Source organism: Gordionus sp. m RMFG-2023, chromosome 1 (genome assembly GCF_954871325.1).
Source record: "Gordionus sp. m RMFG-2023 chromosome 1, tfGorSpeb1-WG-v2, whole genome shotgun sequence".
In the NCBI taxonomy this organism is placed as follows: Eukaryota; Metazoa; Nematomorpha; class Gordioida; order Chordodea; family Parachordodidae; genus Gordionus; species Gordionus sp. m RMFG-2023.
This window is the reverse complement of record NC_088775.1, coordinates 23377526-23397461: the sequence shown is the minus strand read 5'-3', so window position 1 is coordinate 23397461 and position 19936 is coordinate 23377526. Positions and strand designations below refer to the sequence as shown.

General features: G+C 26.8%; 1 protein-coding gene across 1 annotated transcript; it reads left to right on the top strand.

Moving 5' to 3' along the window:
- Positions 1–440: 440 nt before the first annotated feature.
- On the top strand, positions 441–18713 carry LOC135923210 (gamma-tubulin complex component 3-like). Its single transcript, XM_065457848.1, has 9 exons — positions 441–456; positions 498–622; positions 666–697; positions 15859–16034; positions 16305–16430; positions 16919–16987; positions 17240–17426; positions 17543–17712; positions 18615–18713. Exons 1-9 carry the CDS (start codon positions 448–450, stop codon positions 18711–18713), a joined length of 993 nt encoding a protein of 330 aa, XP_065313920.1. The 5' UTR covers positions 441–447.
- Positions 18714–19936: the final 1223 nt, after the last annotated feature.

The following is a 19936-nucleotide window of genomic DNA, read 5'->3' as shown; positions in this document are numbered from 1 at the left end:
TTTAAATGAGCTTTCCTTTAATCTAACTCACAAGGGTAATAAAGTTAATGAATCTTTTATTTAATTGATTCTTTTTCCAGAATTAAGTAACCAAAATATGGAAATTTGTTTAAAGATGCTAAAAAGGTAAATTTTCAGCATCTTTATCATAATCTTTTATTTTACAAGCTCAATGACACCTGCACCAAATTTAGATGACTTTGAGATTGAAGAAAAGTTAAAAAAGAAATGTAAATTATAATTTTATTTTAATATCTATTTATATACTTAGTATTTTATAATAATCAAATTGAAGATTTATTAACCTTATCTGAAATCATTCTTAATTTAAAAACTCAAGTTAATATTTAGTCTTTAAAATTATGACTATATAAATTTTAGATACCATATACTGAATTCTATAATATACTTTATTTTTTAAACTCTTTAAGTAGCTCCAAGGAACACATGAATTATGTAAATATATGCATAATTTTTTCATTATTCAATGTTAATAGGTTAACTTTGGAAAATATTTAAACTTTAATGCCAAAGATGAATCGAGCTATTTGTTACTTAAAAAACTACAAATTCATCCTAAACCTTACTCTACCCATGAACTATTATTGCCCTTTGAGAATAAGTATTAACAAATTTTCAACTTTTAACATTAATTATAAATTCAGTTTAACTGGAAAATCAAGTGAAGGGTATACTGGTAAAATTTATTATAATGATATTTCTATATATTATAGAACTCCATTTTTATAATAATTAGAGGTGTGTCAATCCACAAATTATTAGTAAATATTTATCTCAACAGTTTGGGGTAAATATTAGATTGGATTGGCAAAACTCAATTAATAATTTACACACTATTTTATTACTAATTTTTTATTATTATAAGAAAACACTAAATTTATATGTAAAGGATCTGATTGTATTGACTTAAAAATTTTATTGCTTAATTTCTCTAAAAAATATTTTCTACTTGGTTTTATGATTTAGAATGTAGATGTTTCATTAATCAATCAAAGCCAACATTTTATATAATATAATATGGTCAATTATATAAGGTTATGATTGGATTTTTAAATTTGTTAATAAGGTGTTTCTTTTTTACTTATAATTTATTTCAATTTGTTATACTAATAAGGCATATTTTTATTTTACTTTATAGTTTTTTATTATTACTTTCTATTAGTATGGTTAAATGATTGATTTTACATGACTTCAATCCTGGTTTTTGGTTGAAAAATGAACCAGAACCAACCCAACCTATGGGTCAATTTGGTAAATCTATACACCCAAGCATTGACCCCTGAGCCTTGACCCGAGCACCAACCTACTAAAACCAACTTATAATATTCTATTGTGATTATTTTGCTAAATCATATTTATATACATAGAGTACAAATATTTCAATATTAGCATGAAAATTATCTTTAATAATATTAGATTCTTTTTTTAAAAAATTGTTTATCTGAAAATATTTTATAATTTTACTTTACACTAGCAACTCAGTGATCATGCACCCAATTTAGAGGATGAGTAGTTCAATATCACATATAATTAACATATTAATAATTAGATTCCCTTTTTTTAATAAAATGTTGTTAACTTGATCTGCAAATTTTTTATATATGTTTTACTCTACCATCTCGAGTCACGAACTAGAGTTGTGATTGGGAACCTAATTAAAAACTAGAGGACGAGTTCATAGAAATATTCATCGTATTAAAAAAAGGAATATATTAGATTCCTTTTTTAAAAAATAAAATGTTCTTATCTTGTTTATGTGAGCTAGGTTTGGAATAACTATAATCATGGACGAATCCATTAATATAAAACCTAGATTATCTCAATATAAAAATCTACTTAAGGGAGACTGGTGCAGAATTGTTAAACCCTAAAATTTAGAAATAAATTTGTTTATTTATCTTATAATGTAAATGCATATTATATAAAACATAAAAATCAACATTTAGTGTTGTGATGATTTAATGAAACATGTTGACGATTAAATTAAAACCTATCCAGATAAAAATATTTTGCAAAAATAATTAAAATAACACATTTGCAATTTATAAAAAAATTATTTATTTTATGATCGATGTTTTTTTATAAAATTAATTTTTATCTATAAACTGGAAGAGTTAAAAAATACACAATTTCTTTTTGGGTAAAACTTAAGGTCAAATTATGATTAATTTTTTAACTTATTTTTTTCATTGTTTTATTTTCTATTAAATTTACCTTTCTTATATTATAGTTTCGAAAATGACTTGTGAATTCTTTATTTAATATATATTTATTTTATTTATACAAAAGATCAAAATATATTTATTTTTCTATTTGTATTGCACTTAAAACATATCCCTTAACATTAATTTTTAATATATTTCATTTTTTTAAAAAAATTTTAAATATGAAAATAAACAAAAATACTCTGGATTTTATTTATTTATGTTTTTTATTTTATATATGGTGCCACGCCACTATATAGCAAATAATAATTAAAAAAATTATTATATTTTTATTTCATTTTTAAAATTTTATGTTAAAAAAAATTATTTTAGTTTTTATGGTGGGGATAATTATTTTGTTTTTTTAAATATTTTATTTAAGTTTTTTTTCTTACCCTGCACTCAAATATTTTATCACCACATAAAAATATGATAAGTAAAAATAAATGTCAAACCTCAAAAGATTTGTTTAACAAATTTTTATTAAGTTTGATGATTAAAATATCGTCTAAAACAATTGTAAAATTTAGTTCATAATCGGGTTACTTAATTCTAGTGAGTGTACTGAAGGATCTCTTCACCGTTACTTCGAGTAAGGAGCAAGAAATACTAGCTAGAGGGTGTGTAATTTAGGTTATTGAATTTTTTTGGATAGCCAATACTGCTAAATTATTTGATCGGAAGTCAATTTTTACCTATTTATTAAGCAATTAATCATCGTCGTTAGAGGTCTGCAAACTAATTTTATCGCAGCCCGATCCGAGCCCGAGCACACATTTTTAGTCCAACCCGACCCGACTCCGAATTAAATTTTACAATTTGAGTTTGAATATTATAATAACTAAAAAATATGTATATATTCATCGTCACCTTAAATAAACGTTTATTCAATGGCCATAATCTAATCAAGATATATATTAAGTTGCATTTTTATTTAATTTGTAAAATATATTATAAAAAAGTTCAAATACAATCGAATCTAAAAATTATAAATAATTTTACCATATTTTCATATATTTGTTAACAGCACATCGACCCTTTTTCATATATGCGTTTAAATTGCGTATACCATCAACAGTATCTATTAAATTTCTAGAAATTATCGTGGGATTTGGAATGAAGCTTTTAACATCAATATTTCCATATATTGAGCCAATTTTGGCAAAATATTGGCAAAAATCAACACTTCCCCATGAATTACATCAAATGATCTCAAATCACGTCCACAAAAATGGTGAGCACCTTTATACACTCTTTTTTTAATTTGGCAGCAGTGGCCTTACAACGGAAGGGGGGGGGGTCCCAAGCAACTGCTTCTAAAAATTTGAGTGGGGGTACTTTTTAAAATATTTTTTTAAATTTAAATTATTTTATTGTTTTGCTACATCCATCCATAACTAAGTGATTCCTGGGTTATGAATGTAATAATAAGACCCCACCCCCAACTTATTATTTAATTTAATATGTATTGACGAGAATTTTGATCGATGTTTAGTAAATTAGGTTGTTATCCGAGATTTCTTGTCATAAATTATTTTTCCAATTTCAAAATATGCCCAAAAATATTAACTTAAAAAAATACAAATGCTTAATTAAAAATTGCACATCGCATAATATAAGTGATGATAAATGGACAGATCACATTAGAAAAAGACATGGTGGGCTTAATTTTAACGATATAAAGAAAAGCTTTGAAATAGTAGCTTTTAAGAATATTACTCAAAATTGGACAAATAGCAAAGTAATGCCTTATTAAATTCATTGCAGATTCTGAACGTACTCAAAATGTATATACAATAAAACGAAGAAAGAAGAAGGGAGAAAAAAAATAAGGGATTAAAAACGTTTTATATTCAAATCTATTATCTTTGAAAATAGTGAGACGCCGAATCCCGTTGAAAGACTGATAGACATATATTGTACGGGAAATACAACTGGTCTCGATAGTAAAAAGAATATAATATCCAAACTTGGCTACATGAATTTACACCTTAAATTGGGCAAAGCTATGATGGCGCCTCAAACATGAGTGGAAGAATCAATGGAGTGCAGGTGATTTGAGAGGAGACCCCAAAGGCAGCTTTTTTTGGTGATATTGTCAGCGATTAAATTTAATCATTGTTCAATTATGTCAATCAATAAAAGAACTGCGTAATGTTTTAGGAATATTAGACAAATATTTATTTTAATGGTGTTAAAAGATATGAGCTGCTCAAATCATGTCAGAGTAATGTTCTGACAAAATCGCAACAATTTTTACGCATCAAGAATGGCACTCTGTAATATTATCTTATTTGTTTAGATTTAAAATGTTTATTTTATATTTATAGAAGCTGGCTATCGTCTTATAAAGCTATTGTAAATTTTTTTCTATTTTATGATGCCTTTAGGGCAGCTTTAACAAATTTAAAGGATTCTGAAGATCCTGCCTCTTCCACTATGGCTAGTGCTATAGTCTTTAGAATAGAAAAATTTTATTTTATTTTATCACTTTGTGTTTTGGATAATATATTGCTGATAACAAGTTTGGCTTGTACAAAATTGCAAACCATTTCCAAGGATAGGGTTTGCAATAAATCAAATTCAATTGGCAAAAGATTGCCTGAAAAATTTGAGAAGTATAATTTAAATTGTTGTCTTTAATTTATTTTTATTCCTAATAGATAATAACACTGAATTTTTGGATGTTTTTTCAAAGAAGACATAAGATTTTATGAAGGAGAGAATAGATATATTTATTAACCATTCCTACTACCTCAAGTACTGCCGAAAGGGTCATGAGTAAAATTAAATTAATTTAAACATGAAAGATCCATTTCTCAATAATTTAACCATTTTATCTGGAAATTTTTTTTATTTAAACAATTAAATATCGATGAAATTCTAAATTCTTTCACTTTCTCTTCCCCTAATTTATAAATTATTAATTTAAAAAGAATATTTTTAAAGTATATATATTTTTACATTTTACCACTATTTGATCACTGGTGTTGTTAATGTATTAAAAATTTATGGGTGTCAAAATGGGGGGTACTTTTCAGGGGGGTATTCTGCTTCCTCAAAAAGTGTAGGGGACACTGTTTGGCACAACTTTTGACTTTTTGGGACCAGTACCAAAAAAAACTATCAATTGTTAATTGAGTCTTTTTACTCTCTATTGTAAATACGCATTTATGCCTTTTTAGTTGATTCATGCCTAAAATAATTTAATAATATCATATATTTTATGAATGTTGTTAGCATATATTTGCAAAAATTGCAACTTACATGATTAAGTTCTTTGTTTTCATCATATATAAATGAAAGCCTTTTCCAGACCTCAGATTTGCCATTGGCATTTTCCCTTACTTCATTGCTCTTAATCTTTTTACTATTTTTTAAATTTGACATCCATTGAAATAATTTTTTTGATATGAAAATGTGAGGAACTTTATAGAATATGATGAAAGTAAAATATATAATAATATCGTTAACTATGCTGCAGTATACTAAAATATATTCACATAAATTAATTTGGTATATGGTTGTTATGTAAATTATAAAATAATAAATGAAAATGACATGATATTCTGATTGACATTTGAAGGAGAAAATGTGATAAATAAAATATGATAAGGTTTTATAATTGACATTATGAATTAAAATGATGAATTTTATTTAGGATATTTATATAAATATTTTTTTCGGGTCAGGTTTCGGATTGGACAGCTTTTACCACCCGACCCGAGCCCCAACCTGAATAATATTCTTTTAAATGTTAGGTCTTGTCGAGCTATGGACAACCCTTGCAGTTCTCTAATAGTCGTAATATCCATTAGCGAATTAGTGTTAAATAATAAATAAATACATTTCTTTAAACTTGAGCCAACTATTGGGACGACTAGAACCAACTCCTGAGCTGACTAATGCCAACTCGTGAGCCTCATCTAGTCGGCTTGAGCCTTAGCCAATTTTTACGACTTTAGACCAGATCCCGAAATTATTTATTAAATAAACATTATTACCCGCATTTTTTTGATGATATATGAATTATAAATATCTAAAATCTATAAATCCCTATGAGATAATTATTTCGAATTCGACGTTAATTATTATATTAAATTATTCTTCCTCTATTTTTTAGATTTTCTAGTGTAAAGTAAAAATTATACAATATTTTTACCTCAAGATAAGAACATTTTATAAAAAAAGGGAATCTAATATTTTCTTTTTTTAATGCGGTAATTATTTCTATGTGAATATTGAACTACTATTTCTCTAGTTTTTAATTTGGGTTCCCGATCACAACTCGAGTTCGTGGTTCGAGTTGCTAGTGTAAAGTAAAAATTATACAATGTCAGATTATTTAAAAAAAATAGAATCTAATATTATTAAAGATAATTATTTCTATGTGAATATTGAAATATTCGTATATTTTTTATCAAAAATCATGCTAATTCGACCCAACCCAAATTTAACCACACTACTTTCTTTCTATCATTCATATAAATTAAACATATAGCTGATTTTTTTAAAAAAAAATCTATTTTTTCTCTTATCCATTTATTTAAAAATGTTTTACATGATAAACTTATAGGTGCCTGCATAAATTAGTAGTGATAAAGATTTTTGGAATTTTCTACCTTAAATTTTATTAATAATTCATGAAACATGTTGGTCATGAGGGTAATTCTGATTTTAAATATCCTTTAAGAGGATAGGAACCCATTCAATTAACTAATTATTATATTTATTATAAAAATTAATAATTTAATAACAAAATTTTGGAAAAAATTCTATATTGAAGAAAAGTATGAACGATATAATTTATATAAAATATAATAATCACCATATTCTTTTTAAAAATTTATAACAATCCAGCAATAAATAAATAATTGTTTAGGCTCCATTTTGATATAACGAATCTGTCATCAAAAATATTTATTTCAATACCTGATATTTAAAGAGTATAAATTTCAAAATGATTTAGTTCAGTAATCATAATTCTTAACTCAAAATCAAAAATATTCGTAGTGTGACAAAATATATAAAATAATTTTTTAAAATTAAAACTTATAGTATTTTAAGCGATTATGAGCAAGAAAATGAGCATGTTAAATTAGTGCTGTAAACGTTACTACAAAAAAGAAACGCGTTACCGTTACTCGTTACATCGAAAAATGGAACGCGTTACTCGTTACCATTTTACAAAAGGAACGCGCGTTACCGACTTTTTAAAAAAGTAACGGGCTACTCGTTACTTAAAAAAAATTAAATGTTATATATAATGCAAAAAAATATTTATTTTTTTCCGACAATATATAATAAAATAAAACTATACAAAAGAACATATAAGATAAGATCTTTTTATAATAAAATTTTGATATCTAATATATATAATCTCCATAATCATAACACGATCGTTTTTGTATCTCCCTAATGCATTTTAAATTTAAGGAGACTATATAGTGTTGTTAATTTTATCTCCATAATCAAAACACGATCGTTTTCGTATCTCCCTAATATATTTTAAATTTAAGGAGACTATATAGTGTAATGTTAATTTTTTGCTCTCTACGAGAATCGAACACAAGCCTCCCGTTTCAAAGGCAATATGCTTTACGCATGCACCAACTTGAATATAAATAAATTTAAAATATTAATTATATATATATTAAAGTTTTAAAGGCGTTTGCTTTACGCATGCACCTTTTGAATATAATTAAATTTAAAATATTAATTACATATATATTAATTAATAGCTGATATTTTTAAAATTCTGCCGTTTATTATTATTACCATACTAGCTGATGGGGTTGAAGGGTAATTATTTAGTTTGTGTGCATGGTATTAAATTTACTTTATTAATAAATTTTATATAAATATTAAAATTTAAGAGAAAAAGAGGTAAAATTGTTGCAATGTATACCTTGAGCATGTATTAGAAATATCAAAATTTAAAAATGTGATGGAAATCATATTGGATAAAATTTAAAATAGAAGTGCTTTAAGATATTTGAATTTTAAATATGGGTTATAGATTGGTCTGAAATTTTTTTTGCAGTCATAGCCAGGCCTGATCAAAAAACCATGTCCCATGCAACTTTCATAAATTAATTAATAGTTGACATTTTTTAAAATTTTGCCTGTGCATTGAAATGCACTGAACACACACCTAATATTATACATATTCCTGAATATTTAGGGGTAAATAGAACATTAAATGCATCAAGTACCGATTCAATAGGAATAAGGTAGAACTTTAAATGGCAAGTACCCATTCAATAGTAATAAGCGATTTATTTAAATACTATTTTAATTCTTGAATTTATGTATAATTTTAGATTTTATACTATTATATTGGGGTTTTAAAAAAGATAAGAGAAATATGGAAGGGACAAAGCACACCTTGGTAACATAAAACTCTTATCTAGCAAGAATAAATTTTTAGATTATAAATTACAAATACAAATAAATAACATAAATAAAATTACTTAATATATCATTAACATATTTTATAAAAATAATGGAAAATTTTAGAATAAACCCAAAATAAATATAAATTTTTAAATAACACCTCATAAGATAGGAAAATTTTGTATATTTACTCATAACTTCATAATTGTAGAATGTATGTTATTCATAACTTATTATAACATTTTTGATTAAATGTATAACCTTTCTGTTTTACTTATATATAATTTGACTATGATTGAAGTTTACCTCCTATTATTTGTTAACTTAGACATATCTTTTTATTTTTTCTATTGTAATTTAATAACAATTTCTTAAATTTATTTTTATATTTTGTAACTAAGTAATAAATCATTTGGTTTGTTTAAAATTTAATTAGGATGAACATATTTTCAGCATGGTACTTTAATATGTATTCATGAATTTCATATAAATACCAGGAGTTCACCAGTAGAATCATAGGTAAATCAGATATTTACTCTTCATTCGATGATAATTTTGAAATCAGACAGATTTAATTCTTATAACCCCTTACATCAGACCTATTTTTCTGGATCAAAATAAATTATTTTTTGGAAATATTTTTCACCATTAATATGGACTTGTACATAGCTTGAGAAACATTTCATAATTATTATAGTCTAAGATTCCTGTAAATTTTTTAATTTTATATATGGGCTAGAAATTGGCCTGGAAATTTCTTTTGAAAACAAACCAAGGCCCATGCAACTGTTATATTCTGATTGTATTTTTAAAAGCATTGTGACCTTTTATAATTTTATTTCAGTCCTCAACTATCAAAATTATTATGGTCTTTTGCGGGTTTGAGAAAACCAAATGCGAGGACCTGGCTCGGGAATTTTTTTTAATATTAGGCATAGGTGTAATATTTAACACAGAATATTTATATGGCCCTCACTTAAAATCCAATTTAAATATATTTTTATTCAAAAAAATAGTATTCACTCTTAGTCTTAATGGGTTGGCCTTGGTTGGGGTGAGCTGGGTTAAAATAGACTAAAAAATAGATATGGTTTTTAGAGATTTACCTATCTCCAGGCTTGGAAAAAAATTTTGAAAATTACTATCGGTTGGCCAGGTTTGAGAAAATTTTTTTATAAAATTATTATGTGTTGGGCTGGGCTTGGAAAATATTTTTATAAATTATACTGGGCTGGGCTTGGGGAAAATTTTTCAAAATTATCATGAGCTTGGACGCTTGAGAATTTTATTATTATTAATTATAGGTCAGACATTGGCCCAAAACAAATAGGGCTTGACCTGATCAAAAAACCAAGGCCCATGAAAATCTGAATTTTGATTGTATTTTTAAATTCATTAGGATTATTTAAATATTTTATTTCAGTTCTCAACTACCAAAATTATTATGATCTTTCATTGGGCTTGGAAGAATTTTTCATAATTAATAAGCTTTGGACTTTTCCTGGGAATTTTTCTTAATATTAAATATTAGGTATAAGTAATCAGTAATATTTAACAAATAATATTGGTATTATCAAGTAAATGCTTTAAATTTCAAACCATAGTATTTACACTTAGTTTTAATGGATTGAACCTAGCCTGAAGGGGGGAGGGAGTAAAAAGAATAAAAATTGGATATTGTTTTCAAATAACAGGTAACATCTAGCATAAAAGTAAGAAGAAAATTTTCATTCCTTGTCATTTTTGAAGGACTATCTACTAGTATAATTATAATATGAATAAAAGTATACAAAAATAATATACCATAAGATAACATCTTTATGTAACAATTTTTTATTTATTTTTAACAACAATTGATTTTCAAAATTTTGATCAGATAAATAAGCGCTTTCGCCGTGCTAAACACACGTTCAATTGGCGCAGAGGATGGGAGAGTGGTGTTATATTTAATAATCAAAAATTTCAATTCGGGGAATTTATAAAAATATTTAAGGAAATATCTTTATTGCTTGAAAGATCATCTTCACAGAGATCTTCATTCATTTCCTGATCAAAAAAAACATTATCTGAAAATATTCTAGTGTGTGTGTTGGATAAAGGAATCAATATTAATTCATTCTTTACCTTCAAATGTTTTTTTAAGTTTTAGCTACTTGTCATTGACGTTGAAATATTTGCGTTGGGACATAATTTACATTTACAAAGTGTAGACTTGGTACCATTAATTTTCTTAATTGGTTTAAAATATAATTCAAATTGGGGCCAGAGAAGGGTTAAATCTTCTTCATCTGAAGAAGTAAGTACTATGGACATAATATTCTTTTAAAATAAATTATAAATTAATTAATAATATTATATTTACTTTTTGAATTTTGATTGAATATTAATTTCGACTGATAATTTAACAACGAGAATTTTAAAAAAATGTTTGAAGTGGTTGATATGAATTTAAACTCGGCTTAAATTATTAATATTAATATTAAGAATAAAAAAATAAATAAAAGTAATTTTATAATACAATAAAATATGTTTTTCTTTTTATTGATATTTTTTAAGAAAAAATAAAAAGTAACGAGTAAAGTAACGTTTTGCGCTACCGTTATTCGAAAAAAGAAACGCGTTACCGTTACTCGTTACTGTAATAGAAACAATTAGCCTCAAAGGCAATTAAATATATGATGAATTTAAAATATATATATTATTAATTGTGTACGACGATTAATTGTTTGTTTTGTAAAATATATATACTGTGGTACAAAAGGTAAAAAGTTGTTAAATTTATAATAAAAATTGATTTCATCACAATGGCGCAGTCGTTTCAAATGGAGAAATATAATATAAAGGAGTGCAATATGGAAGTTTATTTATCAAAAATGGAATTCATATTTAAAATCGCAAAAATAGAAGATAAAAAATCATTTTTATTAGCGAATATTGGATTAGAGGTTTATTCTAAATTATTTAATTTGTGTTTGCCAAAGACATTAGAGGAAATATCATATGATGACATAATTAAACTTTTAAAAAATTATTATATGAAGAAGACCAACTTCATATTAGAAAGATATTATTTCTTTAAAATGGAACAAGAAAAAGATGAAACCATCGTAGAGTATATTAATAAATTAAAGATAAAGGCAAAGACGTGTGAATTTAAAGATATGTATAATACAGTATTGCGGGACAAATTAGTGTCAGGAATTAATGGAAAAATATTAATGAAATTAATTAACACGCAGGACTTGACATGGGAAAGTGCAATACAAATCGCGACCGCAATGGAGACTACAGAAATGATGTCGTATGAAAAATTATCTGCAGGGAAGGAGATAAATAAAATCTCAAAAACAGTAACAAGGGAGCAGTATGACAAGTACAAATCAGTATCAAAAATTATTTGCTATTGTTGTGGATTAGGAGATCACATAAAACCGAAGTGCTCTAATTTGAATGCCATCTGCCATAATTGTGGGATAAAAGGACATTTACAAAAAGTATGCAGAAGGAATCGTGGGAAGAAAGAATATATTCGAAAGATAGATGTTCCTGAAAATGAGGGAGAAAGTTTTGAGGATTGGGAATTTCCAGAGGAGTCTCGAGAAAAATTTGAGGTGAAATTATTGATAGATAAAATTTATATTAAATTTTTAATTGACACAGGATCGGCAGTCTCCATTTTGAATATAGAAGACGTTTACCGTTTAAAAATACCAGTAACAAAAACGGATATTATTTTAAAATCTTATAATAATGTAATGATTAATAAAGGTAAGTGTATATTACCCGTTAATTATATGAATAAAGTTATATATCATGAATTTATTATTGTAAACAATGGGATTAACTTGATAGGTAGAAATTTAATAAACAAATTAAAATTAATAAAAATAAATCAATGTAATATAGTTAATGAGGTTTGGGAGGATAATATTGTACATAAATTTTCCTTATTGTTCACTAAAAAATTAGGTTTACTAAGAGGTTTTAAGGCCAGTTTAGCGGTAAAATCCAACCCACAGTTTCAAGGTATGAAAAGTAGACCGATACCATTTGCGCGGAAGGCAAAACTGGAAACGGAATTACAACGACTGGAATCCATGGGAGTTTTAGAAAGACTAAAATACTCGAATATCGCTTCTTCTATTGTACCCGTATTGAAGAAAGATGGATCTTTACGAATTTGCGGTGATTTCAGACAAACTGTTAATGCAAATATTTTGATAGATAAATATCCTTTACCCATTATTAGCCACACTAGATAATGGGTGTAAATATACAGTATTAGATTTATCCGAAGCGTATTTTCAAATAGAGCTAGATGAGGAGGCAAAAAAGCTGTTAGTAATCAACACGCCTAGTGGATTGTATCGTTTCACACGACTTCCGTTTGGGGTAACCTCAGTGCCAGCGATTTTTCAACAAGCAATGGATTCATTATTAAAGGGATTACCTGGAGTAGCGGTATATTTGGACGATATAATAATTACGGGGGAATCAATTGAGAGTCATAAGAAAAATTTGATAAATGTATTAAAGACGTTAAAAATAAACGGTATGAAATTAAATCTAAAAAAATGTGATTTTTTAAAAGAAAAGATTGAATTCTTAGGTCATACCGTTAGCGAAGAGGGAATTACGACAACAAATAAGAATGTCAATGCAATTTTAGACGCACCATTACCAAAAAACGTCAAAGAATTACAAGCTTTTATCGGTATAATAAATTATTATCAAAAATTTATAAACAATTTTTCGACTATTGTTGCTCCATTATATAGGCTTTTAAGGACAGATGTGCCATGGAAATGGAAAAATAATGAAACAATGGTGATTAATAAATTTCAAAAATTAATATCAGAAGCACCAATTTTAACACATTATAATCCGGAAAAACCGACCGATAATTCTAGTTGCTGATGCGTCTCAACATGGAATAGGATCAGTTATATCTCATATCATTAACAGAAAAACCGATTGGATACGCGTCTCGAACATTAAATGCTGCCGAACGAAATTACAGTCAGATAGAGCGTGAGGCTTTAGCAATTATATTTGGATTAATTAAATTTAAACAATATTTAATTGGCAGACATTTCATTATCATTACTGGCCATAAACCCCTAATATCGTTACTTAATCCACATAAAAGAATAACAGATATGTCATCAAGATTAGTAAGATGGTTATTACTACTAGCAAATTATGATTATGAATTGCAACTTCGAGGGACGAAAAAAAAATAGTAATGCGGATATGCTTTTCCGGTTTCCAATTGACGGTAAACCATCTGCTTGGGAAGAGTTAGATATTAATTTAATAGTATCGGATGCTCCACAATTTATTTCAGCGTTAGATATAAAAGCACACACAAGAAATGACCCGGTATTATCAAAAGTTTCACGTTACCTTACAACTGGATGGCCAAAGATAATAGAGGAAAATCTAAAACCGTTTTTCCAGCGCCGAAATGAACTCACGATGGAGGCAGGGTGTATATTATGGGGATTAAGAACCATAATTCCAAAAAAATTACAAGTAAATATTTTGTCTTTTTTACATATGGGGCATCAGGGTTATACTAAAACAAAATTATTGGCACAAGAGAACGTTTGGTGGCCGAATATTAACGAAGATATCGAATTACACGGTAAGAATTGTGAATTATGTCAAACAAATAATCCTGGCAATAAAACGATCATAGGGAAATGGCCCTCCGCAAATAAACCATGGGGAAGAATTCATTTAGATTTTGCCGGACCAATTAACGGAGATATATATCTAGTAATAATAGATAGTTTTAGTAAATGGCCTGAAATACAAAAAATGACGATGAATATATTTACTGAAGTAAGAAAATTGTTGTTAAGACTTTTTGCTATTTTCGGTTACCCCAATACGATTGTTACGGATAATGGACCCCCATTTCAAAGTAGAGAATTTAGTTTATTTTGCAAACAATTATCAATTAAAAATGTATATAGTGTCCCATACCACCCATGAACCAAAGGAGAAGCGGAGTGATTAGTACAAACTTTTAAAATTTTTTAAAAAAAACATAATGATTATAATAAAATACAAGATTTTTTGTTTAATTATCGAAATACGCCACATAACCACAAAACAATCACCAAGTTCAATTATGCTCAAATTTCAACCCATAGGACCTTTACAATTAATAAAACCAATTTATCCTCATCCATATATACCTCAGTTACCAGGTTTTTTTTAATATAAATGAAAAAATATATGCAAAAGATTTTAAAAAAGATAATTGGATACCAGGTATCATCGTTAAAAGAACAGGACCAATGACGTTTTTAGTTGAAACTAAATTAGGGGTATGGAGAAAACATATTAATCAGTTAAAACATAGGTTCGACAACTCCGATTTAAAAAATAGAGAGGAGGGAAGAGAAGAAGAAACGATTCAAACTACACCACAAATAACGAATTGGTGACCAAAGACATGGACCCAATACAAGACTCAATAAACAAAGACACCCTCATAAATGATAAGATGAAAATCAACAGTAATGAGCAAACGGTGGTAGAGAACGAAAGTACAAGCAGCCGTTATCCAAAACGGATAAGAAAACAATTTATACCGTTTCAAATCGAGAGCCCAAAGGAGAGAATAGATATAATAGAAACAATTAGCCTCAAAGACAATTAAATATATGATGAATTTAAAAAATATATATTATTAATTGTGTACAACGATTAATTGTTTGTTTTGTAAAATATATATATACTGTGGTACAAAAGGTAAAAAGTTGTTAAATTTATTAAAAATTGATTTCATCACAGTTACCTTTAGATAAAGCTAACGAATGGCGTTCTTCACAACATTATGTTAAATTAATAAACCCACTGCATTAGGTAAAATCTAATAGATAGGGTGAGGCCAATAAGTTTTTGTTAGTTTTTTCCTAACTATGCGGTTCAGGCTTAAACCTGATTCCATTCATATGTACCACCTTAGTGGTTAGCTTAGGGCTATGCCACAAAGATAAGAGTTAATCTTGATATAGATCAGGGGAAATGCTAATCTTTATATATAAGAATATTCCTATATACTTATTAATTATATATGCTCATTCTTTTGCTCAATAATTGCATCAAAATACCACAAGTTTTTATTAAAAAAATTATATATTTTATTTTGTAAAAAAATATAAAAATGTAAAAAAATTGTTTTATTTATTTTTGAATATATAAAAAATATTTAATTGTTTAGATGAGAAGGGATGTTCAGATTCATTTCTAGTATTGCATTTTGTGGAATCTCTCTTGCTTAAAGACTTGATGTATGTTATGATTGACATTGATGGACAACATATTAAAATACGGGGCAAACCATTGGAATGGAATATAGAAATAGTTGATAACCCAGACACGAAACATGGAAATACTGTATATACCTTTTTTAAAAAAATATTTGTTTTAATCTTTTAAATTTTTCCTCATTACACTCAATCTTTTAATATTTACTTTCTTAAATAATGGCATCGTTAAAAAAGGGGATGGTCCAAGGCCACTTGAGCCCTAGAAACATTTGAATAACCTTCCAAATTAAAAAAATATGGGTTCTATCCCCAAGTTGAAAAGACTAGTAACGTCACTGCTTTTATCAGCTATTTTATTTATAGATATTTTATTGATATTATATAATAATGTATTAAGTTTTTTCTCCTTCACCCTGCCACTCTCGAACAAGTCAAAAAGATTGCCGAATGTGGTTGGTTATACTTCAAAATACAAAACTTTATAAATGAAAATAACGTGTTAGAAAAAGGACTGATTTTGCAAGTTACAATGTTTTACTTAAACAAAAAATATGTTAGTTGAGCACATTGTTAAGTTTTCTTTATATTTAGCTTTATTTTGCTCCACACCAATTGATCCCACTTAATAGTATTTTTTGTCTTTTTTAAATTTAAAACCCTTATGCCAGGCTTTTTGGGGGTTATTTTTTTTATAGAGGGTAGATGAGATTTAAATTTATTTAAATGGGAGAAAATAATATTTTTTTATAGAGGTGACTTAATGCTTTATCTCTATTTATCGTGGTTGCTCAACATTTGGAATGAGTTAAGGAATGGCTCATTATACTTGATTAAATTGTTATGCGTTTTTAAAGGAAAATCAAGCCTTTTTAAGCTGAATGAAAAAAGAAAGAAAGAAGGGAATAAAATATGGAGAGAAGTAAAGAAAAAAAGAAGATGAATATAAATAAACAAAAAGTATAAAAAAAAGTAATAGTATTAATGAAAAATTTGATTTCTTCTATATAAAAGGTTCTATCCTCCAGCCTTAAAGATGAACTAATCCATTACTACAAACTCATATCGGTTATCAAGGAAGCCGTAATTAAGAAATATTTACTTAAATATTTTTTTTGGATTAATTTTAATTATAAGTAAGAATAGTTATATATATACCATTTAATGATATAAATACATGGGATAAAGTTCTCGTGAATTCGATCAGGAGAAAGAAAAGAAGGAACTATGCAATTTAGAAGGATTTGTTTTTAAAATTAAAAGCTTGACAAACAGTCACTTTTTTAAATATAATGTATAATTTTTTTTATAAATAATATTATAATTTAAATATAGGTAGATAAAGATTCGCAGAAATTTCTAACAGATTCAACGAAAGAGAGGAATAAGGAAATCGCTACTGATTTACCCCAAAATTCAACTATAACGGATCCATTGATAACTGTTCAAAGATTATGGGTCATGTGTACGGACATGAAACATAGGCTGCAATTTTTGATGGCCATCATTATGAATTGTAAAGGTTTGAGCATAATATAGATTGAATTAATTTAAAGATAGGAGAAATATCACAAAAATTTTAATTTGTAGTCTCTCAAAAAAATTTAAATTTTAGATTTATAAAAAGTATATTTCTAGGTAAAAAAGGTTGCCAAATACTCGATGTTTTGAAGGAATTTACTTTTCAAGGCGATATTAAGGGAACTGGTGCTACGGCTAATTCACTCTTAGACAAATGTTCTCAGCCGTTAGCCGAATGCCTTTGCAATTGGATAACAAAGGGAAAATTGGTTGATAGGTTTAGAGAGGTTTATTAAAAAATATATTATATGAGAGATGCCCTTTTATGGACTCTTAAGAATTTCACCTAATACACATATAAGTATATTGTGCTCTATTTTGTAGTTATAGTAATAGCTATTTTTTAGACACATGTTTATGTTTGGTCCATAAAGACTGGTTTATTTTGTAATGAGTTCGAGATAATATGGATAAACTCATTATCTTAAGTTTTTCCATATTATCTAGCCACCAAATTTATGACTCAACTTAAATGTTGCCAAAAATCATAATTGTATACTCAGTTAATTCGGATATCAATATATCCCACGAGATTAAAATATTAATCTATATCCATTTCATTCCACAGACCTAGTTTTTTTTTCTATCGAATGTACAGTTAATTTAAAGAAGTTAATATAACAATGAAAGCGAGTAATATAAAAAAAACACCAAATGCACTGGTATGGAAAAACGGGAAAAATGATAACTCAATTTTTAACAGGCTTCCAACTAATACTAATTAAATCACTGGAAAGTTGAAATAATTCAAATATAATTACATGTAGGCTATCCAAATCCCAAAAGGGAATGGTATTTTAAAACTAGAACATACAATCAAATATTAAATTATATTTTTTTAAAAACTAACTTTATCCTATACTTATATATAGAATGAATAAAAAGTTCTAGTTCGAAAGACCAAAGATTAGGCATAAAAATGAGAATTCGCAACCATAGATGCCTATTTTATCAAACATATAATCGCCGAGCCAATATCATGTTGGTGGTAGAACTTTCGATATTGGCCAAAATGGCGGTGTCAGTTCTTCTTAAACTCGTTAAGCATATAAGAAATGTAATCATTTCTGCAATCCATCAAACATAAAAAAATGCATTATAATTTATCCCCCCCCATCCTTTAATCTAGCCTCTTGGCGACATAGCACACACTACACAGTCGCTAAAAATGTCCGTTGTACTCTATGAAAATATAATCCCAAACTCAATCTCTTGCAGAAATTTCTAACTTGATGCGAAGAGAAAATTAAACGCAGCTTTATTGTATCCTTACGAGTACAATTTTACTCAAGAATGACACTTTAATATTACGTATGAATGTCGTATAAATATTTGATTCAAATATAAGTGTATTAACAAATATATATTTAAACAATATCTATTTGGTATGGCAAAATTTGTGATTTATCGATTTTTTTGATCTAAATCGCGATTTAAACCAAATACTAATATATCATTAGGAGAATTTACAGATTTGGATTGAAAAATATACATCATAATTTTTTTTACCTTAGTATAATATTTCTTTGTAAGTAAAAAGGTTAATGCTTAGTGGATCCGTTCAGGAAATTATTGAAAAAATATATATTGATAAGTCATGAGCTTATTTGATTTTTGTCGAATGAATTGCCGACTGTCAATCAAAAATTTGTTATTTTGGGCAAACGGTTTAAAAAAATTTAACTAGTCAATATCAGTGAGTCAGAAAGTCATTTTTTACTCAAATAAAACTGTTAAACCAAATTTAAAATTTTATTTTTTTTGACTAATAAAGTAATGGTGGCTTTATTATTTTTTATTTTAGCCACTCTTATTTCCCAATTGGGTGTGCATTAGGCAAATTAAAATATTTCTTAATACTCTTAATTTAATTTTCTGATAGCGACTAGTTTTTAATTTATATTATGATAAATATGGTTTAATTAACCTTTTTCCTGAGGATAAATCAATTGTTTATAACAAAATATTACACCAATTGCAATCTAATCATTTTTAATATGTTTGGTTACCTGATAAAATTTAAAAAAATATTAGTCATATCTAAATTAGATTGGTTTTTAAATATTATTATATGATTGTTTTTATAACCCACCATTCTGAAAATCAACATCGTTTAATAAAATTATGTTTTCAGATGAAATAATAAAAATATGAATGTAGCCTGACCATTTAATTCCTAGCAAAACAATCAACAGCTTCGGTAGGGAGTATTTTCCAGGGATGTGAACCCTTCGACAAAAAAAAGGGTCCGGTAATAAATTTAAAAGGACCCGGGTCCAGGGTTCGGGTCCGGGTTCAGAGGAAACATAAAAATAATGACTCAAAATAAGACTTTTTTTCATTCATTTTTTATTATACTTCAATATATACACATTTATAATTCGAAATGAGATAATTTATATTTTAAATATTCGCACAATCATGAAATCTTCTAAAATATCATCCTTCAGA